The 26462-nt window shown below is 47.3% G+C and overlaps 1 protein-coding gene across 2 annotated transcripts; it reads right to left on the bottom strand.

Annotated features, from left to right (window-relative positions):
- Positions 1 to 676: 676 nt before the first annotated feature.
- On the bottom strand, positions 677 to 24691 carry LOC135828865 (tubby-related protein 3-like). 2 transcript variants are annotated; one of them, XM_065341295.1, is made up of 15 exons: positions 24078 to 24691; positions 21842 to 21905; positions 21203 to 21248; positions 20208 to 20339; positions 17131 to 17219; positions 14460 to 14687; positions 13688 to 13915; positions 13277 to 13323; positions 11608 to 11698; positions 7828 to 7922; positions 6813 to 6927; positions 6122 to 6220; positions 5693 to 5783; positions 4693 to 4776; positions 677 to 1746 (listed from the first exon to the last, which is right to left on the bottom strand). In XM_065341295.1, the coding sequence occupies exons 1-15, from the start codon at positions 24125 to 24127 to the stop codon at positions 1616 to 1618; spliced, it is 1590 nt and encodes a 529-aa protein (XP_065197367.1). In that variant the 5' UTR covers positions 24128 to 24691; the 3' UTR covers positions 677 to 1615. The 2 variants fall into 2 exon arrangements, with proteins under 2 accessions (XP_065197367.1, XP_065197366.1); XM_065341294.1 differs by having other exon boundaries at positions 7810 to 7922; positions 24078 to 24690.
- Between the last annotated feature and the right edge of the window lie 1771 nt (positions 24692 to 26462).

Raw genomic sequence — 26462 nt, 5'->3', positions numbered from 1 at the left:
CCAAAGGGACAATCGAATCGATTTGGAGTACTCAAAGACGAACTACTCGCTCTCTCTCTCTCCATTTACGAAATACATGACATTGCAATACTGATGCATATACGGATCCAAGAGGTTTTCGCGGAGTACTCTACTAGTACAAAAATCAACCTGCTATGAGTCGACCGGTCCGTCCTGCAGGCCTGTTGGCCGTTGCTCAGAAAGGCCTAGCCTAGCTGCTAGTAGAGCACACGATTTCATGTTGGGAAAAGAAAGGGAAATTCCCCTTTGAAATGATGATATCACTCTCCTGCTCCAAGCCAAGGTTATGTGAGTACAATCAGTCATGTACATCATCCGCTGACATGCTATATACACAGTGGCAAAGATGCAGCAAATCTATGTGATTGTGCTCTTTTGTCACTTCTTTCCTGTTTCTGCAACGATGTATTCAATACTTCACGCCAATGAGAAAATTCGTCTATACAGCGCTCAATGCCCATACGAGAATATGCCGATTCGCACGATAAAGTCGTTCACATAACCTCTCCCTGGCGTGGCGACTGTGCACAACCCATACATGCATGGAAAACAATGAGATTATTCATTTCCAGACTAACTGAACACCATCAGCTCATTAAACACACACACGAACACACACACACACACGCACACATCACATCACATCTCAATGAAGTCGAGGAGAAAGCACGCAAGCTTTTAGAATTAAAAGAAAGATCATTATAAATCAATAAGAAAACATTCACACACACACAGAACCTAAAGACTTTCCAGCAGCCACTCTGGTGGTATTCATGATAGAATATACAATGTAGCACCTAAACTCAAGAACAAGAAAAGATAATAATGTAGAAAAGCGGATTATTCGGTGAGTCAATGGAATAGGAGAGAAATAGAGAGTCCGGGGGGGGGGGAAGAAAGAGTCCGGGGGGGGGGGAGAAAGAGTGAGTCCAGGGGTGGGGGGAGAAAGAGTGAGTCCTGGGGGGGGGGGGGGGGGGGAGAAAGAGTGAAGAGAGAGAGAGAGACAGAGAGAGAGGGGGGGGGGGCACCAGATATAGTGCATAATATCGAACCATCTGCACATTTCTAAGGCAGAATTACAGTCATCTCTGCAGCTAGCTTCTACCAATAATGATATGAACCCCAAATCTGCGGCACAAGCAACAGCTGTGCTATCCGAAGAAGTGCTGTACGTTATGATTCAACACCCTCAGAATTAAAACAGTAGCTGATCTCGTGCTAGAAAAGGAAATCCAACTTTGTTCAAAAACCAGAAGAGGAGTGTATGCCTTTCCAACAGGCTGTTACTAATGTTAGCAAGTGGTGGGTCATAGCATCACTCATCAATGCCATACTCTGCACTGCATTCTGTTCATCCAAACGTATTGAACAGAGCACTACAAGTGCAAGCATACACACACACACACACACACACACACACACACACACACACACACACACACACACACACACACACACACACATAGATGCACGCATGCACGCACACATGCGCACACACACACGCACACACACACACGCATTCCCACACCAAGAAAGGCATACATGCAACATACGACGCAGACCAGTACGCCGGCCTTCCTTCCTCCCTGCCCCCTCACTGTGAGAAGTTTTTGAAACTTCCACTGAGAGCAATGGCAAAGGCTTGCAATGGACATAGTGGATAGGAGAAATCCAACGTAAACTGGTGCTCAGCAATACGGCCAAACTGCAACACGATGTAATCAGCTGCAGACACATACACATTCATACACACAAACACACACACACACACACACACACACACACACACACACACACACACACACAGAAACAAACAATGACATTGTCATAAAGACGCACACACAAACACATGCATGCATGCACGAAAAACACGAACGTTCACACGCACGCTCTCCCCCACCCCCCCCCCCCTCACACATACAATTACAGGACTTTCCAGGGTATAAGCCGCACTTTGAAATGCCTAAAAAAACTCAAAATCACCCCTGCACCTTGGACTCCGAATGCTGGCTATGAATCAGCCAGCGATACGGTGTGCTAAGTGTTGAGTTCGAAACAGGACGACTGACAACGGGAACAAGTTAGTGGGAACGACATTTATTATAGACGACGAGACAAGAGACCAAGACGAACGAAACGACTACATGGTGATTATTGACGAGTGAGAAAAGAGAGAGGGAGAGATCAAGTCTGAACGGCAAGATAAAGGGCCTGGGTAGCTATGGCAAATATGGGCGCGCAAGTAGCTACCCAGGCCAACGGAACAAAAGGAGACAAAAGGTGAGTACGTAAGTGCATGCAGGCCAGCTAGAAAAGGTACGGGAGGCGGTACCTAACATACAACCCCTCCATGAAAAAAAATCCCGCGTCCTCGCGGAGAGAAAAAAAAGAGAGAAAAAGATTAAAAAATGAACTGGAGGAGAAAACACACACACACATACTGCACGCGCGCATGGATCTCACGAAAGTGTGTACTAAAAATGCACTCGTACACATCATTCCTGTACTACTTATTGTGTGTAATAACTATTGGAGTTTGACGAGGAACGTGAATTACTAGTATTTTGCACGGCTAATACAGCCTAGTTACACTTTTGCTAAACATCCAAAAATTAGAGCGTGGCTCACCATGATCGGACCCCTAACTTGGTTATGTTTTACGAACACACGCGCGCGCGCGCACACACTACAAAAAAATTCACGAAAATAAATTTGACGAAGAAGCATACAAAAAAAAGAAAGAGAGAAAGGTAGCTGACCTGCATGGCTTGAACGAGAATAGACGAGGTAAGGTTGGCGTAGGAGAGACGAGGTTGATAGAGACGAGACGAGGTTGGCGTAGGAGAGACGGGACTGACATGGACGAGACGAGGTTGACATAGACGAGACGAATGGTGGTTGAGGACGGCTGGGCATGGGATGATCTCAGGGTCGTGGGTCGATCAATAATCGGGCGCCAATGTTGAGTTCGAAACAGGACGACTGACAACGGGAACAAGTTAGTGGGAACGACATTTATTATAGACGACGAGACAAGAGACCAAGACGAACGAAACGACTACATGGTGATTATTGACGAGTGAGAAAAGAGTGAGGGAGAGATCAAGTCTGAACGGCAAGATAAAGGGCCTGGGTAGCTATGGCAAATATGGGCGCGCAAGTAGCTACCCAGGCCAACGGAACAAAAGGAGACAAAAGGTGAGTACGTAAGTGCATGCAGGCCAGCTAGAAAAGGTACGGGAGGCGGTACCTAACATAAGCATAACAAGCATTAGTGTAATTCGACTACTTTTGTGTACTTTTCATGCACAGAAATCCATCATCGCAGTTGTACGGTGCTTCTGTGTTGTCAGCTCACAGTGAGGAACAAACCAAGAACGTTTTGGTGGAACTTCAGTCGTGCTTCTCAACCTTTTTCACCATTTGCATACGTCTTGTATGTACTTCTTACTAGTAGCCATCCAGTTTGGATGGCCAACAATTCAAATACGGATGTGTGGCGTATACTCCGAATGTCCAAAAGAATACGAATGTCAAGCCCGAAACGGTGAGGGGTGCGGCTTAGGCTGTGTTTACATGAGGCGTTTCAACCCGGGTCAGATTTCAACCCGCCATGTACACAAAATGAATGGCGCGTTTACATGACACATTGCGCTTGACCCGGGTTGATTTCAACCCTCCCTGGGGGGGGGGGGTTGAAATCAACCCGGGGTGAGAAAATCTTACAAACGTACTTCTGTGCGTATCTCGCGCCTGGCTTGAATAGCACCGCACATGCAAATTTCGCTCGAAAGTATTCACGTGACCAAACAGGACTCTAGAAGTGGACTTTTGGCGGCATATCAGTATTTAACCCGGGCCAACTGTCTTCATGTAAACGCTCACCTATTTTGTCTATCGTACAGACTTTCAACCCGGGATGAACTCGACCCGGGCTGAACTCGACCCGGGCTGAACTCGACCCGGGTTGAACTCGACTCGGGCTGAAGTCGACCCGGGTTGAAAATTCTCATGCCTTAGACCATTGTGCGGTGAACACATCGGAAAATACGGTACTACCCGCAGCATGAACAGACCGAGTCTATTTCATCCAAGGGGTTTTCGGACTTGATACACTGCTGGACTAACTCCGATTTATCGTGCTTTTTTTTAATATTAGAAATTTGGTCCATAGACTGAATTGTCAAACGGACAAATTCACTTTATTTTGATTTGGACAACATTTTTAAGACACTAATTTGTTTAGTTGTTGTGGCAGTGAGAGCAGGAGAATGTTATCATCACGTATTGTACTCAAGGGGTAAGCAGCATCTTTGGGCCTGTTCACCAATTAAGCAAGTCCACCTCCAGCACATTCACTACCTGACAGAGAGTGCATGTGTTGGAGGTGGAATTCCTTCATTTATCATCAAATGCACGAAAGAAAAGAAAAGTCACGGTTCTCGGGAGACTCGGCTGAAGGCCGGCTGAAGGCCGAGTCTGAAGGCCGAGTCTCACGCATCCATCGGAATGCCAACACCCTGTACGGAGCAAGGTGCAGATGTAGCTCAAGCACACAAATACACTAACCCCAGAACACCAGAACAAAATGTTAATGGTGTTATCCCCAAGGCATTGCACATTCCGTGTTCACATAACATTATGACATCGTGAATGGACACACACACTTACTGTCCTCCGGGTGCACTATTTGAAAGTTCTTCACCGAAGCTTTGGTTACCCGACCATTGAAGTTGAGAACAAAAGATTCACTCTCTGCATAGCATACAACAATACACATGGACCATTGAAGTTGAGAACAATACACATGGAGCATTGAAGTTGAGAACAATACACATGGAGCATTGAAGTTGAGAACAATACACATGGAGCATTGAAGTTGAGACCAATACACATGGAGCATTGAAGTTGAGAACAATACACATGGACCATTGAAGTTGAGACCAATACACATGGACCATTGAAGTTGAGAACAATACACATGGAGCATTGAAGTTGAGACCAATACACATGGAGCATTGAAGTTGAGAACAATACACATGGACCATTGAAGTTGAGACCAATACACATGGAGTATTGAAGTTGAGACCAAACGGTTCACTCTCTGCATACTGTAGTACACAACGCAACAAAATAGTGTGGGCGGGGCGGGGCGGGGGGGCGGGGGGGGGGGGGATGGGAAACAGTTACCCCGTATCCCATTTTCCACTTTCCATTATTGTCTTGACACGCTAAATGCAGCGTATGCGGCGAATCCCCGACTTCCCCCAGACAAAGATGCCTTCATGAACCATCTAATAGTGACTTTCGACTGCATTTTCGGTGAATTGCATGAAAAACACGAAAATCGGAAAATGAGTAGGGGTCGGCACTTTTTCACAGGGGGATTGGGGGCGGCACTTTTCCACAGGGGGTAGGGGGTGGCACTTTCTCACAGAGGTTCAGGGGCTGCACCCCCCCCCCCCCCCCTCTCTCCTACGCCCTTTGGCTAGAACCCTGGACAGCATTCATCAAGGAATTGATCACTCATTCAAAATATGAAGCGGGGCACAGCCCCACCACCGCACTTCCCAGACACATACACATACCTGCACATACGCACATGCACATCCACACAAATACCTGCACATCCACACACACCCATGCATAACACAACCACAGCTTCACTCACCGCTGCTCCAGGTAGGTAACTTATTCTGCAGGATAACGGTAGACTCAGGTAGAGTTTTAGCCTTGAATGCTTCCAATAGCGACTCACTCTCCTGACATCATCATCATCATTCCACGGTGGTAGAATGAGCCAGGAATAACAAAGACAAGCACATGTACACACACACACACGCACGCACGCACGCACGCGCGCACACACACACACACTCCATTTGGTAGGGTAACCGGTATTCACAGCTGAGCATGCTGCTTTGATAGCAGCAGACACTAGATACACTGGTCTCTTGAAGTGAAACTACTGGAGTTACTTTTCCAATCAGCCTTGGCAACTGAGTCAGCCATGAAAGCTATAAACTGGACTGTGGAGCTGAAACTAGTCCAACTTCCAAAAATACTTTGACAAGAAGGTATACAAGCGCAGTTCACTTACGGATTTTGGAAAGATTTTGATGCGCTCATGTGCCTGGTTAAGGTGCGGTAGTATGATAGAGAGACGACGTGGACCTGACAATCCCAACACAGATTTACCCTGAGCAGAAGAACAGGAAATGAATCACAAAGCTAACTTGTTACAATGAATCACACAGCTAACTTGTTACGGGTGTTGTAGACTAGAAAGCAATCATGATGATTGTCATGCATAAAATTTCTACGCAACAGAGGCAATTACAGAAGGAACAGAAGCCGTTGCCGTTGCATGAACAGGGGAAGTAACAGGTGATGCAAACGCAAACGTAGAGTCAGTGTCGGAGATATCCTGAGCAATTACTTGGGGTTGGCGCAGAGCTCAATCCAGAATGTCCGTCAAACGAACACCTGACCGTGTGGCTTGGGCAGCCAACTTGAGGAATTGGGTCAGGCTATCTTGACAGTGACTGTATGTACAGCAATATTGACGGTATGTGTGTGCGGGGTGGGGGGTTAAGGGGGGGGGGGGTGAAGGGCTGTGGTACTGGCAGTAGATTTTTTTGGGGGGTGGGGGAGTGCTACTAACAGGGGTGTGGTTGGGAGGACGGTGTGTGTGTGAGGGGGGGGGGGGTGGGGGAGTGCTACTAACAGGGGTGTGGTTGGGAGCACGGTGTGTGTGTGAGGGGGGGGGGGGGGGGAGGGAGTACACTTACCGCATGTACAGCAACCAACTCTTCTCGGACATTGGAATGATCAGGTAGCGCACGACTCTTGTTGGGGTTCACACCTGTGTCATACAGAGTGAACTCTGTTCCAGTCATGTTACACCTGCATGATCGCCATAGTGATACACGCACATACACATACACATATGTAAGCACACACACACACACACACACACACACACACACACACACACACACACAGGCACACGTAACCATACATACATACACATACACACACATGCACATACGCACACATACACACAAGCGCACACGCACACACACACACACACGTACAAACACACGTTCACATGTACACACATGCATATGCAAAAACACACACACACACACACATTATTACTTTATTAGTCCGCCCAAGGCGAATTTTTTATAGTATGCACGGAGGCTGCACGGAAACCGGAACGAGGAAACAATATGGGTGATTCGCTCCCGGACTATCGGTTTTAGTCAGCTTTGGGGCAAGGCACACTCACAGTGCAAACTCACTTATGGCTGAACTGGCCTGGAACGTGTTTGGCAGCAACAGCAGGTCACAGTCGCTATGGCAACTTACAAAGACCACGGATCACATAGAACTTGAAAATCCGGGGTCGAAACAAATATCGCTTCAGGTTACTATGATCTTGTGTTGTCTTCTTGTATGCTACAACTGCTTGATAGACACCGCCCAGTGTTACTGAATCAGACACATCAGGTCAGGGCACGGGGGGGGGGGGGGGTATGTGCACTCCCCCCCCCCCCCTCCCCCCTAAAAATATCGACCAAGGTTCAGCATGCACATAATTGCCATGAATGACATGCACCTGTCATCCTACACATATGCGACCGTGCACCTCCGTAAAAGAGGGACCAGCTACACCCCTGTCCGTCCATACACGAAGTCTTGGTCTCAATGGTTACTAATGCTAAGTCTTGGTGTCAATGATTACACACACCACTTAGATGTGTTGACTGTGAGTGAACTTACTTCAACTTGCCCACGTACGACGGTGAATCTTTGGAGATGTTTGTCGCGTCCAGAGTTATGACGAATTCCTTGGACGCTGCGTTAGATCTTTTCTTGGCAGCCATGACGAACTTCTGTGCAACAATAACACAAACCGAAACACCGCGACAACAAACACAGGGCATGTATACTCGGCATTACTAGCAGAATGCAACCGATTCCAATGCAGGATGCCAATCCAACTCCCCAATATCAATCCAAAATCAGAATATCAATCCATATTCAGGATGCCAACTTTAGAATATCAAACCGGGTTTAACCAAGATATATCCCACAGCCTTTATTATACTAATCCGTCTCAATAAGTGCCAGTGTCTTTACGAATCCGTCTCAGTGATGCGAATTCTTCGAAGTGATTACCATGGTCTTCTTGCGCCATGTCAGATGTGCTTGGGAACTCAGAAAAGCAGACTCTGTGTTTTCGAAGAAGTTGCCCTGAGATTGTTCACGGCATCCTAATACTGAGGCTAGAAATTAAAAAAATGTTTTCCTGGTAAGAGTGCACTCACTTTACTTTCATCCATATTAGGTTTCATGTCTCCACGCCGACTTTAAAAAATAGCTGTTGACTACTAGTATTTTCTTGAAATCGCATCCAACATGGAAACATCAATCCATTCTATCTCGACAGCTATCTACAAAGTGGTAGTAACAGCGAAAAGTCTGGCTTGCGGAGCATGCATGTATGTGGATATACGGGTGGGTGTTTGGCGGAATCTCGGGATAAATCCAGTTGAGCATAATGAAACCAGCACAATTGTACCGAGTTTGAAGAGCAATGGTATGAACGGTACGAAAGTTTTCTTCAAAACTTCCGGTGGCTCCTGTGATGTGCTGCATTAGCTACCGTGGTAATAAAAGTGTTAGATACGAACCCAACTCTGCTACATAACTCGCCTGCTTGAGTTATTGGACTGAGTCGATGCGCACGAAGATTTGGCCGTCGCATCCGTGGTCCAGACTTTAGCCGAGTCGACCTCTGCACTTTCCCTATGGCACACTATCTGGGAGGAAGTTTTCGCTGTCCTGGGACCTCAGACAATAGCTTGAGGCATGCTGCCAATCCCAAAGGCGGCATCAGGCTCAGCCCCAAGCACTGGTAACCTCCCCACGCACAGCATGGAACTCAGCATTCACCACATTTGGAAAACTGTTGAATTTGGTTCAATGTTGCCAAGCCAGCCCCAAGCAGATACCGGTCGCAGCATAATCACCACAGCAGTTCCAAAGGCGCAGTGGTTCTGGTGCCAGCAAGCAGGCCATCCAGGAACGTGGATGACATTGAGACCTGGCTGTCAACGCCTGGACGAAGTACTGCAAGATCAATCAACTGCACCCCCCCCCCCCCCAGGACCCCAGAGATATTTTCGTACCAGCACATTATCTTGAAGGTTGTTTGGAAATTTAGGTTTTAGGCTGTGTACGAGTACAACTGGTCGCTTTGCTTACTGCTGGTGGTGGACCGAACCACGAGGAGGGACGCTATTCTCCAGGACATTTACACAACAATCTTTGATGCACGGGTATTTCGTTCCTTCCGTTCCGGCCCACCAGCGACAACCACTCGGTCGACAAAGAAATATGCCACTTCTTCAATCGAGGGAAATGCTCCTGCTCCAACTGCCACTTCGCCCACAGATGCCTCTCTTGCAGCCGCTCTGGCCATGGCCAGGATACATGCTCTGCTGGCTAACCCTGCAGTTCCACTTAGCTCACACAGGCATTGGACCCCGACAGAATTTCCCTCCTGGTGTGTAGAACCAGTACCAGCAACCCAATAAGGATTTCCTCCAGAGTTTTCTTTGCCTTGACATGCGCCTTTGTGCTCGTATCCACGATAATAAACCAGCCTTATCACCCCATATATCCCTACTACATAGCACAACCTTTGGGTTTCTGCTGTCTCTTCTCACCTTCACTATGAATGTTCACGAGGCCACCTTATTCCCATCACCTTGCACCCCCCCCCCCCCCCCCCCCGCGTTTAATATTATCCAAAAATCTGGTGACGAGCGCCTAGTCATGCATTAATCTGGCCCTAGCGGCTTTAGCACTAATGATTATTTTAACTTTGTGGAGTTCTCTATGCATTATGTCACCATCATTTATGCACTAAACTCTGCAGTTTTTCATCACGGCCATGGTGCTCTCCAGTCTAAAGTACACATGAATCATGTCCGGCTTTTCTCCTAGCTATGCCCTGCTCCATAGCTATGCCCTGTTCTATAGCTATGCCCTGTTCCATAGCTATGCCCTGTTCCATAGCTATGCCCTGCTCCATAGTTATGCCCTGTTCCATAGCCATGCCCTGTTCCATAGCTATGCCCTGTTCCATAGCTATGCCCTGCTCCATAGTTATGCCCTGTTCCATAGCCATGCCCTGTTCCATAGCTATGCCCTGTTCCATAGCTATACCCTGTTCTATACCTATGCCCTGTTCCACAGCTATGCCCTGTTCCATAGCTATGCCCTGTTCCATAGCTATGCCCTGTTCTATACCTATGCCCTGTTCCACAGCTATGCCCTGTTCCACAGCTATGCCCTGTTCCACAGCTATGCCCTGTTCCATAGCTATGCCCTGTTCCATAGCTATTCCCTGTTCCATAGCTATGCCCTGTTCTATACCTATGCCCTGTTCCACAGCTATGCCCTGTTCCATAGCTATGCCCTGTTCCATAGCTATGCCCTGTTCCATAGCTATGCCCTGTTCCATAGCTATGCCCTGTTCTATACCTATGCCCTGTTCCACAGCTATGCTCTGTTCCATAGCTATGCCCTGTTCCACAGTTATTCCCTGTTCCATAGCTATGCCCTGTTCCACAGCTATGCCCTGTTCCACAGCTATGCCCTGTTCTATACCTATGCCCTGTTCCATAGCTATGCCCTGTTCCATAGCTATGCCCTGTTCCACAGCTATGCCCTGTTCCACAGCTATGCCCTGTTCCACAGCTATGCCTGGCTCCATAGCTATGCCCTGTTCCATAGCTTTGCTTTGTTCTATACCTATGCCCTGTTCCATAGCTAAGCTGAATGTTGCATTGGCAACACTACGGCACATTGGATATTACAATACTAGCTTTGGCATTAGCCACAATGGTACCTATTGTATACACTAGTTGCTACCTATGCCTTGATAATACAATGTGCCATAGTTCCCAATCAGGTCAGCTTGTTGGCAGTACCCTACCCATGTTTAGACATGGATTGTTACGTTAGGTCCCTGTCTCCCATACTGATCTTATCACTGTAAATCCGTTCCTCTGTACCCTGTATACACAGCTTCCTGCGTTACCGTGTGGCACCTTAGGTTCCATTGGCCTGAGTAGCTACAAATATTATGTATGATAAGCGCATAAGGAGCTACCAGGGATAACGTAACATAAGGTGCTATACGGGATTGCGGAAAAGATGTGTGGGAATACAATGTACGGGAGATGGGAACCTGACAGTTATCAATGTTTGACCATCTAGTATACTGGATAAGCCAGTTCAATAGGGCTTGGTATATGTCTGATTGTCGTCTTTGTTGTCGTCGCGCTCATTGCTATTATCTTCGTTGCAATATCCCTATTTTACAATTCAGCACACAAACATTAGAAACTGGTTTCCCTGCTGGGGCCTATGCTCGACATCTTTGATGATCAGAGTCACGAGGAAACCATGGTTACCATAGCTCTGATGAACAAAGCCATGGAGACACCATTGATAGCAGTTACACAGCAATGGGTAATGGATAATGGGTACTATCGGTAATCATACCTTGACATTATTGGGCATCTCCAAGTGCATGAAATACGTTCCGTCTTTGCGAGTTAATCGACAACGTGCGGTTATGTCCGATGCCATAGACCTAACAGTGATGTTAAACACAGAGGAAAAGGAAAACATCATACAAACTATGATGATCACTACAAATTGCTTATTTAAACTCGGATGGTCAGCCAATATTATATGTAAAGAGAAAAGGACCGACAAGTTACTAGTTATGATTAACAGTCCACCACTGTAACAAGATGTCATACAGTCAGATAGTGTGACAACAAGGCACTACTTGACTGTATGACATCCAGTCAGATAGTGCGACAACAAGGCACTACCTGACTGTATGACATCTTGTTACAGGGGTGAACTGTTAGTCATAACTAGTAACTTATTGGTCCTTTTCTCTTTTCACTACAAATTCCTGTAACGTATACCCAGGCAACAAGCAGTGTCAATCATCGTGTTTGCTTTGCTATAGATAGTGTGCCATTGCAATGTGTGGTGAACAAAGAACAAAACCTAAATAGAACCAATGTGTGTTTCGGATGCCCGTGTGACACATGGAGTAAGTACAACATTTGTACCTGCTGTGCGATAATTCCCTTGCCCTAACTGCCCTCACTTAAAACATACAGAGTGGCAAGAAGGTCTATTATGAGAAGTAAATAAGGCAGACGCGCAGCCCATATGGGGCATGGGGATATTTGTACCTTCAAAATGTCGACCCAGGTTCAGCATGCACATAATGACCATGATGACATGCACCAACCATCATACACGTATGCGGCAGTGCCCCCCCCCCCCCCGTTAGAAGGGGGACCAGCTATGCCCCTCTGAGGGACAATCCATAATTTTTTAAGATCGGATTCCTTTGTTTGTTTCTTATGTAAATCGAAACAAGTTGCCACTTAAAACAACCACTGATGAAGAGTTCTGATATCGAAATCTTTTGAGCAGTCCCCTGAAGTGAAACAGGAAAAAAGGTTTTTCTGCGGGTGAGTATGCAATCGCGTACAGTGCAAATGCAGAGTTTACGCACTTCTTGCTTCTGATCTATATGCTGGTGCAAAGATCTGCTTTTTTGGTGCCTGGCGTGTGCTGTGCTATGCTGTGCATGTGTGTGTGTGTGCGTGTGCTGTGCTATGCAGTGCTTTGTTGCAGAGCCTCCACACTAAAGAGAACGTTTAGTGCAGGCTCGGATAGAATGTAAACCTGGCGACTACATAGTCCAGATTTCCTGGCACTCTTGCCTGACCCACTACCATCACACGATGGAGTGATGGAGTGGTGAAGTTGATGTACGGGATGAGGTTGTATGGCACCTAGCATGCATGTACCTTGACTGGCACACACCTTGGTCCAGCATGGGATGATACGGACGACATCAAACCAACAGTGCTGCGCAATGATATCCGTATACTTATACGTGAGTCACTTAGCACACCACACCATTTCACAGCCCACTGTTCATCTGTCTAGCCTCTAGGGCGGTAAAGCACCCACCGCATACTTGACTCACATTATCCAATGTCATAGAGCAGCAGTGTACTTTCGTGGGTGTAAACTTGGGTCAGATACAGCAACTACTATGTAGCACTGCAGTGCTCTAATATCATTCATTGAACACTGTACAATTGGCGGTATCCAGAGTCACAATGAAACTCACCGTTGCACAAAGTCCTCCAAACGACCAATCTCTATGGGAGGCAGGTACTGCAGGGGAAACAAGACGAGCAAAGACAGACAGATGATAATGAGGAATGACAGTACATTACTGAAATTGATACCTGACCTCTAGTTGCTACTGATTTATGGGATGATTTCAGTCAAAGGAACACTTGCAGTGGAACAGAACTGCAATGGAACAGAACCAGCAGCAATAGAAGTGGGAGCAGCTCTAGCTGATGTACAAATTCATGCAACAATTTTGTTTCATAGAACGCATACGTACATCCCCCCCCCCCCCCCCCCCGGCCCTTGCCAAAACGTGCACACACGTGCACACACACATACATGTACACACACACACACACACACACATACACAAACCCACATGGTTATTGGTGTATTTCCTTACCGACGGTGCATTGGGTGAGAGGTTCCCATTGCTGCCACTGCCAGTAGAAGCAGCAGCGGCAGCAGCGGCAGCATCAGCAGTGGAATCAGAATCACTGACAAGATGCTGTGCACTGGACATAGAGTCTACGCCTGCTGATTGCGGAGAGCCAAGGTCACCCACCCCGACAACAGCAGCTCTGCCAGCACCGCCAGTAGCATGTCCACCACGGTATGCAGCATCATCATCCTACAGCACCAACACCACAAACAACAACAACAACAACAACAACAACAACAACAACAACAACAACAACAACAACAACAACAACAACAACAAGAGTATTTTTTACATACAGAGAGTCAACAAACAATATCCGTCCAACCTTTCCCCAATTCTGCATATCGAGTACACAAGTATTTGTTTCAGGAATCCGGCCACAGCGCCTGCACTAATACAGTACACAAGTACACAAGTAATACTTTCAAACTGTGGTTACAGGAGGTGTTGGAAATTTCCTGTACCGATGAGGTGGGCACAGTGAAGGCTATGCTCACTTCTTCCACGTCATTGCATTGGTCTCTACAACCAAGCTCAAGGGTCTTCTGTGGCAAGAGACTTTCTGAGCGGAAACTTTCAATAGAACACTCAATGCCTGCGCCTGGGGGCAAGCGCTGATGCTTGTCTACAGTAGCAAATCCTGACGACTAGCAGAATATGTTTACACCAGCACCACCATAATAAACATCCTCCTTGATTTCTCACCATCTCCTGTGTCTACATTATCACATACCTCTTCATCACCGCTATCGTCAGCTGGACTTCTGTGTCTGCCGGAGTACATGTGACGCTGATTACCTGCCCCATACTCATCAGTAGCCATAGCAACACTTTGGCCAGTGACTTGTAGATCCAGACCAGATCTGTCAAGTCTCGGTGCGTCAGTTGATACTGAGAAATCAACATCACCTCGAACTGAACCTGCCTCCATTTTCTTCTGGAACGATGATGCTGAAGAGACCTGTATGGCACAGAAGTGCATACACACACATGCGCAAACGCACACGCACATGCATGCATACACACACGCACGCACACACACACACGCACGCACACACACACACAGGTGGAGGACATAGGATTCTAGATCTACAAGATACGCAATCTAAAATGGAAACTTTTCCGCCAGTATGGGCCCACTCCATTCAATCCCTCAGTTTATTGCAACTCTTGTTTTCATATAAATGTAGTTCTACAGACAGCGTTCAGGACAATTTTGTTATTGATTGTGCTGCGGATGATCTACAAGCACAAAAACAACTTTGTTGCGAACATGCAAAGTGGTTTCCTCATCAGAAGAAGTACCACAGACGTCATCTGATCTTATGGCTGGCAGCTCGACGTCAGCACGTTTACTGTTTGCTGGATATTCTTCGTCGTGACATATCAAAAGCTATCAACTCTATCAGCAGGCCATGGCTCATCTCAGTATTGAAAACGTTCTTGTAACCAGATGAGATTCAGATGATCAGCTACCCCTTCCACCACACTGTGCTGCGGGCTGTGCTCCCACTGAACTGCTTAGGGTGTGTCCACACTCACAGGAAGGGATGGCGGAATGGGATGGTTGTCACAGGAAGGGCTGGCGGAACGGGATGGGCTGGCGGAATGGGATGGTTGCCACGATAGCACCGTCACGTGAACCCCGAAACTAGGTCATGTGATCCACTCACCAGCTTCCCACGTGCGCAATGGCGTGATAATCTTCCCAGCTCAAATTTCTGGCAGGGAATCGTCACGTCAAGAGTAGGACTGCGGAACTGGAACTGACTGAAGGCGCAGGCAACATCAGTGTACGTGTTCAACGGGTATGGCAGCGTAGTGGGGCTGTGTGCGACAGGCTGGCAGGACAGTGATTGCCTCAGGGGCCTCTGGGTCTGCCACGTGGCCAGTTCACTTCATCGTTCGTTCCCCGTCACGTCACTATGGGACAAGTACAGTCAGCCGCAGTATCTTTGTTTTTGTGGCACATGCAATAACTAACTTTTCTGGTGTTAGACTGACTGCTGTTTTTTGCACCCCCCTTTTCACACGTGCTACATATTCCTGTCCCAGCCATGAGCGTGTGTCGTTATCACCTGACCTTGTTATCACTTTTTTCACTTTTTTCACTTAGGGCATGCCACTTTTCTATGCAGAATGAGCGCAATTGCGCCAATTTAGCCCTATAAAGATCAGTCTATTCTTATTCTTCTTTCAATCAACATCATTATGCCTCCACTGATGAGCTCAGGAGGAGCAAAACAGCTGTCTGGAGGGTCATTGTCAATATCAATCTATATACCGGAATTGTCCTCGCTGTGGTGATGGTGATGGGAGTGCAGAGTTTGGATTGGCCAAGAGCGCAATGTGGTGGTTTGGTGTATTGGATGCCAAATATTTCAACGCCGAATACTTGAGCGCCAGTAGATAAGCGCCGAATATCTTAGCGCTTCATATGTCAGCGCCAAATATCTCAGCGCTAAATACGTCAGCGCGACCTTTCTCAGCGCCACAGATCTCTGCACCCCATATCTCAGCACATGTATCATAGCGCTATTTTATCGATAATACAAACTAGTGTTATACATGTCATGTACATCACCTAGCGCCTAGCGCCTTACTTCGCGCTGTACTTTTTCGCACTGTGCATGTCCGCGCTGCACTTGATCGTACTGTACTATATCACGCTGTGCTTCTCCGCGCTGTAAAATACCTCGCCTTGCTTTTTCGAGCTGAGTTGCTGGCGTTGTACTTTACCGCGCTGATAATCATGGCGCTGAAGATGGCGCTGTGAAATCATGCGCTGAAGTGCTGGCGCTGAAATGAAACGTATCGCGCTGAAACAGTGGTGCTGAAGTGGCAAGTCACCCTGAAAAGCCGGACACATCTCCAGTAGATAAAGTACACTCATACCTCGTTTATCCGGGCGGTCCGGAACCGGGCACTGGCCGTAACTTCTAAATGTCCGTAACTCCGAATCACATACATGTTCATTGGGAAAGGTCATACATATGGCATATGACATCACTATTTCCATGAAAAGTGACCAAAGAGTAGTAATATTTCCCCTTAAACTCGCCCAAAGGGTGCCCGGAAGACCGAAGTGCCCGTAAATTTGGGGTCCAGATAACCGAGATAGGAGTGTGCTTAGCTGCATGGTCCTACAGTGCAGCAGTCACATCAAATCATCCCCAGTAGGGATATGTACGCCAACAAGCGTACATGTACATCGACCACTCAACACCGATGTTCTAACACATTATAGGATCACCCGAGTCCGAATGTAAGTCGGTTAGTTACGACTTGTTGAATGCCACAGACAGGCATCCACACCCCAACCCACACCTCGCACACACATACAGTCAACTTTGCTATCTTGCCGAAAAAGATGCACAGGGTATGTAGAAGAGAACTTAGCTCACCGATTCAGAGGTGGGCATTGCTCCGTAGCTGCCCTGATTCACATCAGCTGGCCATGACGATGTGCTGGAAACATCTCGAGACCCTCTTCCTGAATTAGTATAACATGGCATGATGAAACACACACAGACACACACACCATGTACCATACACACACACACACACATACACACACATACCCGTACACACATGTACTTCAGTACACACACATACACGAGTAGACACAAATTCGAATTTCATTCGAATAATACTGCATCTCCTGCGTGCTTGGGCTATCGTATGTCAAAATCTCAGAGTGAACCACAAATTCACGGAGGCAGGCTGCCACAGGCAAGGCCTGGTCTAGACCACATTGCCGGTAGACAGACAGAAACCAGCAGCTAATGGTCAGCTGACCTGCCAACATACAGGTACTAGCAGCTAATGATCAGCTGACCTGTTGTCAGACAGGCACCAGCAACCCATGATCAGCTGACCTGTTGTCAGACAGGCACCAGCAACCCATGATCAGCTGACCTGTTGGCAGACAGGCACCAGCAACCCATGGTCAGCTGACCTGTTGGCAGACAGGCACCAGCAACCCATGATCAGCTGACCTGTTGGCAGACAGGCACCAGCAACCCATGATCAGCTGACCTGTTGGCAGACAGGCACCAGCAACCCATGATCAGCTGACCTGTTGGCAGACAGGCACCAGCAACCCATGATCAGCTGACCTGTTGTCAGACAGGCACCAGCAACCCATGATCAGCTGACCTGTTGTCAGACAGGCACCAGCAACCCATGGTCAGCTGACCTATTGGCAGACAGGCACCAGCAACCCATGGTCAGCTGACCTGTTGGCAGACAGGCACCAGCAACCCATGATCAGCTGACCTGTTGGCAGACAGGCACCAGCAACCCATGATCAGCTGACCTGTTGGCAGACAGGCACCAGCAACCCATGATCAGCTGACCTGTTGGCAGACAGGCACCAGCAACCCATGATCAGCTGACCTGTTGGCAGACAGGCACCAGCAACCCATGGTCAGCTGACCTGTTGGCAGACAGGCACCAGCAACCCATGGTCAGCTGACCTGTTGACAGACAGGCACCAGCAACCCATGGTCAGAGCTGACCTGCTGAAAGACAGGGGTACCAGCAGCTAGTGGCCACCTAACATCGTAGATTAGCCTTTAGAACGGCTATTGCAGGTGATCGTGCCCAGAATGCTACTAAAGAATTAAATATTGGTCAAGATGACGCATGAAGAGTTGCTTCATGACGTGATGAAGACATGAGTAAATGCAACACACAATAGAAATAAGACAACGTAGGACTACCAAGTACAAACCATAATGAAAGTACTGAAAGTGATGACAACCATTATACATTGCATGCTCTGGCAGAGCAGTCCCCTCGACATACCGGGAAGCAAATCCCGGCAGTCTCAAGCGGATCAAGAGCTATTCACAATTCGAGTTCCAGAATGAGCTTGTGCAACAGCAGACTGGAATTGCACCCGATGAAAGCCCGCCATTGTACTAACGAGTGTCGTCAGCTCCAACAGCAGCTGCCAGCAAGACACTGTACAACCCACATGCATTGTCGTGGACATGGATATCCCGTCAATTGACGTGGGGCCGGCACCCTCAGTGCCTACAGAACGTAACCATTCGTTGCATGCAGTGCACATGTTGATTGTATGCGTGCTCACGACTGCATGGCCAGCGCCCTGGGCCGCTTGACCTCAGCTCACGACTGCATGGCCAGCGCCCTGGGCCGCTTGACCTCAGCTCACGACTGCATGGCCAGCGCCCTGGGCCGCTTGACCTCAGACGGGATTTTCATGTCCACGACAGTAGCAGTTTATGCAGGACAGCGACAGAATGGTGTGGTGTGCCAGAGCCGCAAAGGGAAGAACAACAAGTCGGTATACAAAACGTTGTTTGCTAGAATTGCCAAGGCAATCCAGTTACATTCTTGCATCTTGCCACATCGACAGTGCTTCAGGATCTACCACTCCCATGCCTTTGACCAATTCCACTAAATGCAGGAGCAGGAGCAGCAGCAGCAGACATGGTATGAGTGTACATTCGGTAGAGTCATGACTTTTGCACTATTTTCGCATATTTTGGACTTCAGCTGAGCGTATATTATCCTTAGGCCTTGGGGACATACCAAATGTTGGTATGTTCGCATCGCATTTGCCAATATCTATCAGAAAATGTTTACTTGTACATACACCGGAGGATTTACCCAGTGTGCTGACAGTGCTCAACACCGCCGCGGAGGCAGAGCATAATACACAGAACAACGAGGACAATCAAGGCTTGTTTGTCGCTACATTAAAAAGTAGCATGCTCACTCAATCATCAGGCAACTGTTGCCTGATGATTGCGAGAGCATGCAACTTGAAGTAGCAGCAACCAAGCCTTGATTGTCCTTGTTGTTCTGTACTTGTACATACGAAATATTCATGACTTGTGCATAGCCATCCAACGTTCACAGTGCTATTGCTTTACATAAAAATACCGCCGGCAACAAAGGGCTTAAATCAAAGTGACACAGTACAACGCATGGTTGACTTACCAACGCCCTTGTATTCCCTATCCAGTTTTCACTGCATGCATGTACGCACTGGATAGTACAGAGCTGCTCAATGAAATCCAATCGAGTACGTGTTGGACACTGTGCAATCAAGTACGTGTTGGACACTGTGCACCCTGCACCTACTCACACATACCAGTGTTCGCAGGTCTAGGTCTGCACAGCGTCCAACACGTACTTGACTCATGCATTCGTACATCATTGAGCACCACTGTACTACTATGTGTGAAAACATGCCATGTCCATCAACAGTATAATTACTGTACAGTACTAGTAGTATCTGGTGCCTAAGAACTGATTGGGGGGGGGGGGGGGGGCAGCCTCCTAGCCTAGGCCGTTCTTATTTCATACACTACAGTTGATGCACAGTTGAGTCACCATGCATACATTGGTATGCTGTGCTTGGTGAAATCCTAGCCTGGTCGTTCTTCTGCACTACCCGACAGTACTAAACCACGAATACTGTGTTGTGCAGTGTACATGTACATACCTCCTCCACTTGCGGATGCTGTTGACTTTGGCGCCTCTGTGTTGGCTCTAGGCGGGGGAAGAAGCACAAACTGCTGTTGCTGCTGCTGTGATCTTGAACCGTGCGCTACCAGACCTCCTGGCATTGCCCGGCCTGTGGACAATACACACAATGATCAGGAATCATAGAACTTGAGGTGAGGGTATACATAACTACAACAAAACCAAATTAACAACACCATGCATGCATTGGTTGAAGCACAATAGAGAAAATTGTATGCATATTTTTAAAAAAATTGGATGTAGAGTAAAAGCTGTCAAGGTGACCACTCGGATAAGGTGACCACTCGGATAAGGCGACCACTCGGATAAGGCGACCACCTGTCACAAAAGACCACTGCCACCGAGATCAAGCAATGTCATTTCCAGTTAAAAGACCCTGTCATTTGGAGACCACCCGTGAAAGAGACCACGATTTGAAGGTCTCTTGAGCGGTCGTCTTAAACAGGTTACGGTGTATTGCCTCAGACACAAAATTCTGTCAACAATGGAATCCTTTCCTGGTTCGCAAACATTGGCGTTAGGTGAGTTCTGCTGTATACCAATGAACAAGATGATATGTTGCTGATAGAATGCTTTGATGGCATCAGCCACACTAACAGAACGTTAGGCACAACTGTCTCATCTCAGCATAGATAGCTATTTCCACCTTGTCAGGTTTCAACAGCATAGCTGCCCAGGGAAACAATCTAGAAATAGACACCCTTCGGCCATGGCCCCAGCTGTACGAGGCCAAATTCCGGTGTGTACTGCAAAAAGCAATCCAGCTGAGGGGATTTCACAGATTTGCTTCTTGGCTCCTACCGCCTAATTCACCTCCAAAATGTGTCACCTGATCTAAATGATGCAAGGCCGGGTCATGACTGCTTTGCATAGACTAAGAGTGCAGCTGAAACCCAGTTTTGTCTTCTTCAAGGAACCATTCCTTTATCACTATAAGTATACCCATAGACATACCTGCATGACGTGAAGTCTGCTTCTTCTTCTCCTTCATATGCGCATGCTGCACAGTAGAGGGGGGGGGGGGCAGAATAGTCCAGGGAGCAGAGAAACACACATCACACACACACACACACACACACACACGCACACACACAGAGTAACTCGGGTAGTGACGAAAAAGAAAACGTCACAGCTATCTATATATATATACATAATCCAGGTCAACTATCGTTACTTTTGATTTCGTTCATAGTCAATAGAACAGTAGTACAGTAAAACCTGTTAAGGCAACCACTCGGATACGGCAACCACCTGTCCCACAAGACCACTGGAACAAGGACAAAGGGATGCTATTTCCGGTCAAATGGCCCTGGATAAGGAGACCACCTGGTAACAGAGACCACGTTTTGAAGGTCTACTTAAGCGGTCGTCTTAGACAGGTTTCATTGTACATGTCGAATGTGTACATACTGGCATGCTATGTGAAAACTCTACTGATCAAATTTAGTAGACTGGTGATAAACTGGTAGTGACCAAAGGAAGCACACAGCTGTGCACAGGATTCTCATTTTCACAGCTGAATACTCTCTTAATTAATTAAGAGTATTCAGTTAAAACTGATGCATTCTCACGTTGGACATAATGACATCTTACGTATTGGTGAATCCGCCGTTCTGTCACTGCTGCTCTTTCACTAGCACTCATGTTGGCTGGTAATCTAGTAATACACCATGTATCATAAGCATGCATCGGGAGCAGACATACGCATACACACACACACACGCACACATACGCACACATACACACGTGTAAGCGTAACACACATGCGCGCACACTCACAAATCTCGGTACAATAGTAGCACTCCACTGTTCCCCAAGGTTTCACCCTTGCCTCACCCTTGCCTCACCCGTGCCTCACCGCTGGCTGAGGAACAGACTACAAATTATACTGCATCATCATCAGTAGCCTGCGCCGCCTAACCCCTGCAATACACAGCACTATTCGGGAGAATTAGGTTGAAAGTGACTTAAATTGCACAATTTGCGAGGGTCCATCTTAAAAGTATGATCACAGCGTTCGGACAACATGAGCAAGAAAGACTTTCCCTAGACGCATGGCGCACACAGCACCCCCTATCTCGTACCTGCCCTGCCCTACGGTCACGCGTGACGGAGCGCTTAGGTAGTAGTTTACAACGTTACATTCATCATGTCATGATCTACATCTGGTGTAAGGCAGGGCTCTAGCCTATCAGCAGTAAGTCTGCAGGTCTTGACATGGTCTTGTTTTTGAAAATCCCATCTGCCACTATGCATAACACCAAGAGTAAATATGCTCCCAAGAGTTGGAAACTTTGGATATGGTTTATCTGACGCGGCCTAATACCGTACTGGCAATATATTATGTTGCCGCAGTGAGGCCATGAAGCGTTACATTGGCACATGTTTGCCGCACGCAGGGCGTTACATGCAAAGTCGCACAGGAGCCGTTACACAGGTTTCTATATTGCCGCAGTCCTTTTTTTGCTATTGCCGCATCACTTTTTTGCTATTGCCGCATCATTTTTTTGCTTTTGCCGCATCATTTTTTCTTTTCATCCACATGATGCTTGGGCGTGATTTTCTTCACGCCGAAGGCGAATAGAGACTTCTGCATTGTCACAAGGAAACTGGTAAACACATCGCTCTTCTTCGCAAAACGACCTCAGGAAAGAAGAAACCATTGAGATCGCCAACCACTGAATGATGCGCCTTCGAGTGTCAGGACTTCCTGCTGCGTCCAGTTTTGAACTTTTCACCACGCGGTACACGTGCTTTCACAGTTTTCAGCCTTTTTTTTGCAGTGCAAACTGCAATGAAAAGATCGCCGCACCCCACCGGACGCGCGTTACGAACTCAACGAAAATTTGTCGCACTAGCCTGGTCGCGCGTTACGCCGCACCCCCCTGCGTTACGCGTTACGCGGCAACATATATTGCCAGTACGGTAGTCACATCACATTTTCCAAGTACCTTACGTCCTACAGTAGAACTTCGATTATCCGAACATTCGATTATTCAACCATTCGATTATCCATATTGGGTTTTCTAACCGTGCATGGCTACGCATTTTCGTACACGAGCTTGGACGAAACGTTAGTTGCTGCAGCGCGCACTCCCTACCTGTACCACTGTGTACAGGCTGTACAGTCAAAAACTTACACAACTTACAAAAAATAACATGAAAACGACTGTTGTTGCGGGTACTGTGATATACCAAACACAGGTAACGGCCTGTGGTGAGATTTTCCTTATCCGGAATATTTCATTATCCGAACACCTTCCCAGGACCCGCTGCCCAGAGGTGGTCGGATAATAGATGTTCTACTGTACGTACAATACGGGGTACCTTCAAATCCATCCAGATATCTTCCATGATCATGCTGACTGGGACAAGCTGGGTTTATGCCAGGGAGTGTTATCTTTTTACTATTCCACAGCTCACTAAGCCATACTTGCTTGCTCAGTCGCTAAGCCATACTTGCTTGCTCAGTTGTGAGCTTGTGTCTGTTGCGAGTTTTCGCCGTGGGCGGACGCGATACAGTACAAGAATATTCAGAGTTGCACGCGTGTTGGAGCTATAATCCTTGGTAATGCTCTGCCGTTACGAAGGGTAAGCAGTGATTTGAGACTGAATACGTAAATGCTTTCTACTGCCTTGGACAAAAATGCATTGCCGCTTCAATGAGTGATGATTATTGTTGCTATTGTTTTTGTTTTTTTTCCTGGGGGAAATGGTACATGTACAAATCAAGCCAGAAAATGCTATGTCATCTGCGTACGCTTCTAAACAATGCACTCAATTACATATGCTCAATTCTCTGTGCTCAGTTATAAAATAATTTCCTTACGGCTCCAGTTCCAGTGGACTGTTGAACTGATCATAACCATTGTGATCCATTGTGCAGACAAACAGCAAATACTGTTACTGCAGATGCTGTAGCTGCTATTGCTGTTGCTGGTGCTGATGCTCGCTATCAGTACTATCTGAACTTGAAGAGCGTTTCAATGACTACAACTATATCGCTAAATTTCCTCGCTAGGTTGCCTCTCTGCAGCAGAACTGATCAGGCAGCGCTCGCTGACTTGTGCCTGCCTGACCCAACTACATGTACGTTACTAGCGTTGTAGAATTCCAGTTGTTCTCTCGATAGCAACTATACGTACAAACTACACTTCACCTACCAAACTGGCAATAATTCAAAAACCTCCCGTTGTGTATCTGTAGTACAACTGGAGTCACTCAGCTCTCCTAACTTCGGATTTTCTGTTCAATAATCAGTCGGCGCACGCTACAAATGTAACGCTCTAATTTGTAGTACTGGTCGTCACTCAAAGCTGCATACCACTTGGACCGACCACGGATAGGGTGATAATAGCAGTGCAAACCCTGTCCCATACATCCGCAAGCGAAACTAGGAATAACAACAAAATACAAACTGACAAGTCCATTTCGGCCATACCACCATTCTACTGAACTGCAAGATTTTCATCGCAAATTTTGCGCGCTGTCAACACGCGCGCTGTCACCAAGCGCTCGCGCGCTAGAGCTAGCGCGCTAGCTAGCGATTACGACTGTAAAATTAATACTTTAAAAAATTTAATGATGATTGATGATGTACATGTACATGTAGCTCGAAGTCCGAGGCTAGGCTTCATCTGTCGTGGACATGGAAATCCGGTCGCGGCCTGCAGGGCGCATGCAGCGCGCTGGTCGCATCGGATCAACATGACTTTGTGCACTGCACGCAGCGTTCCAGTGAGGGCGCCGGCCCGGTCAATCGACTGGATTTCCATGTCCGCTACAGAAGTTCATGCATAGACTAATCACGTGTAGAGTCTGTGGACCGCGTGTACGTGTATATGTGTACGCATAGCCTACACTACAGCATCCCTGTCCGAAAAATGTTCTGAATGTTTTTTTGCATTTTTCTGAATTTTGCCCATTTTCGGTCGAGTTCCAAGGTTTCAGCCAAGGTTTCAGCCAAGGTTTCAGCCAAGGTTTCAGCTCGGCGAAGTCAAGTCAAGTAATAATAATTATTTAATTAGTTACACTAAGACTAACAGTTCGACTTGCAAAAACAGTTCGACTTCCTATTTCAGTATTTGAAGTATTTCACTTTTCAGTGTCCGCGACTCCGCGAGTCCGCGCGTGGTAGAGTACAATACAAAGACATGATGTCATCGGATTGTTTTTCTTTCTTCACTCATGTGATCACATGATCACAGTCTAGTCTAGTCATGACCAGATGACTAGTCTGTCATGTTCAAGTTAGTTACCATGGTCACTCTACGTTTCGTTCCGATCATCGGCGCGGCCGCACTGGCACCAACTCCAGCGATCTGTATAGTGTCGTAGTGAGTCGACAACATTACGATAACAATAATGTTACTGCCCAATACTGCGCAATAGTAATACTGGAAGATCAACTAACAGCGGCGCCGGGCCAGTCAGCTTGCGCTTGCACATTATGCGGGGGAAGTCGTACGCGTCTGTGATGGCATGGGTTCGTATCTGCACCCCGGCAAATCGCAATCTTTCCTGCTGTCGACCTTCGGCTGCGTGGATCTCGCCGACGACTCATTGGTTGCCCCACAATGGGGCGGGCATCGGCGTCGTGCACTGACCGTAAATATTTTAGTTTTGACATTGTTCATGTGCACACTGTGTGAAACATTGTTTGCCAGTACAAGATCAAGAGCCTTGAAGAGGCAACTGCACACCGCGAAAAACCAACTAAATGACGACTGCATGTGATGCGAAGGCCCAAGGGTCATCCGTCAATAATTATTATTTTGACGTGGTCTTCTGGGTTAGAGGAAATATCCTACACTCTGCGGCTTGGTTGACAGCGGTCAAATGGCACCAGTCCACGACGGACTAGTCCTTTCATTGTTGACAATTTTGAATGTTGATACAACACTCTAACCTGGAGGGTACTCGCACAGCAAGTACATGTAACGGCTACAAAAACTGCTTTACTCAGTTCAAACCGTGCCCCCCCCCCCCCCCCCCCCACTCAGTCATGGTCTCTTCCATGCAAACTACAAGTACATGTAGATTGTAGATTCACCGGGCATGTTCGGGCATGGCCTCTATCCTCGGCCCGGTGAAATAGTAAACCTAAAGACAAACTGGGTGCTAGCAGGCAAGACGAGCAAGATACTGTACATTGTGGATATGCGGTGAGGTGAGGTATAAACGTGACGAGAAGAAGTGTGAGAATTGAGAGACA

This window comes from Sycon ciliatum, chromosome 12, assembly GCF_964019385.1.
Source record: "Sycon ciliatum chromosome 12, ocSycCili1.1, whole genome shotgun sequence".
NCBI lineage: Eukaryota > Metazoa > Porifera > Calcarea > Leucosolenida > Sycettidae > Sycon > Sycon ciliatum.
Note: the sequence above shows the minus strand (reverse complement) of the source record. Positions and strands in the feature narration are given on the sequence as shown.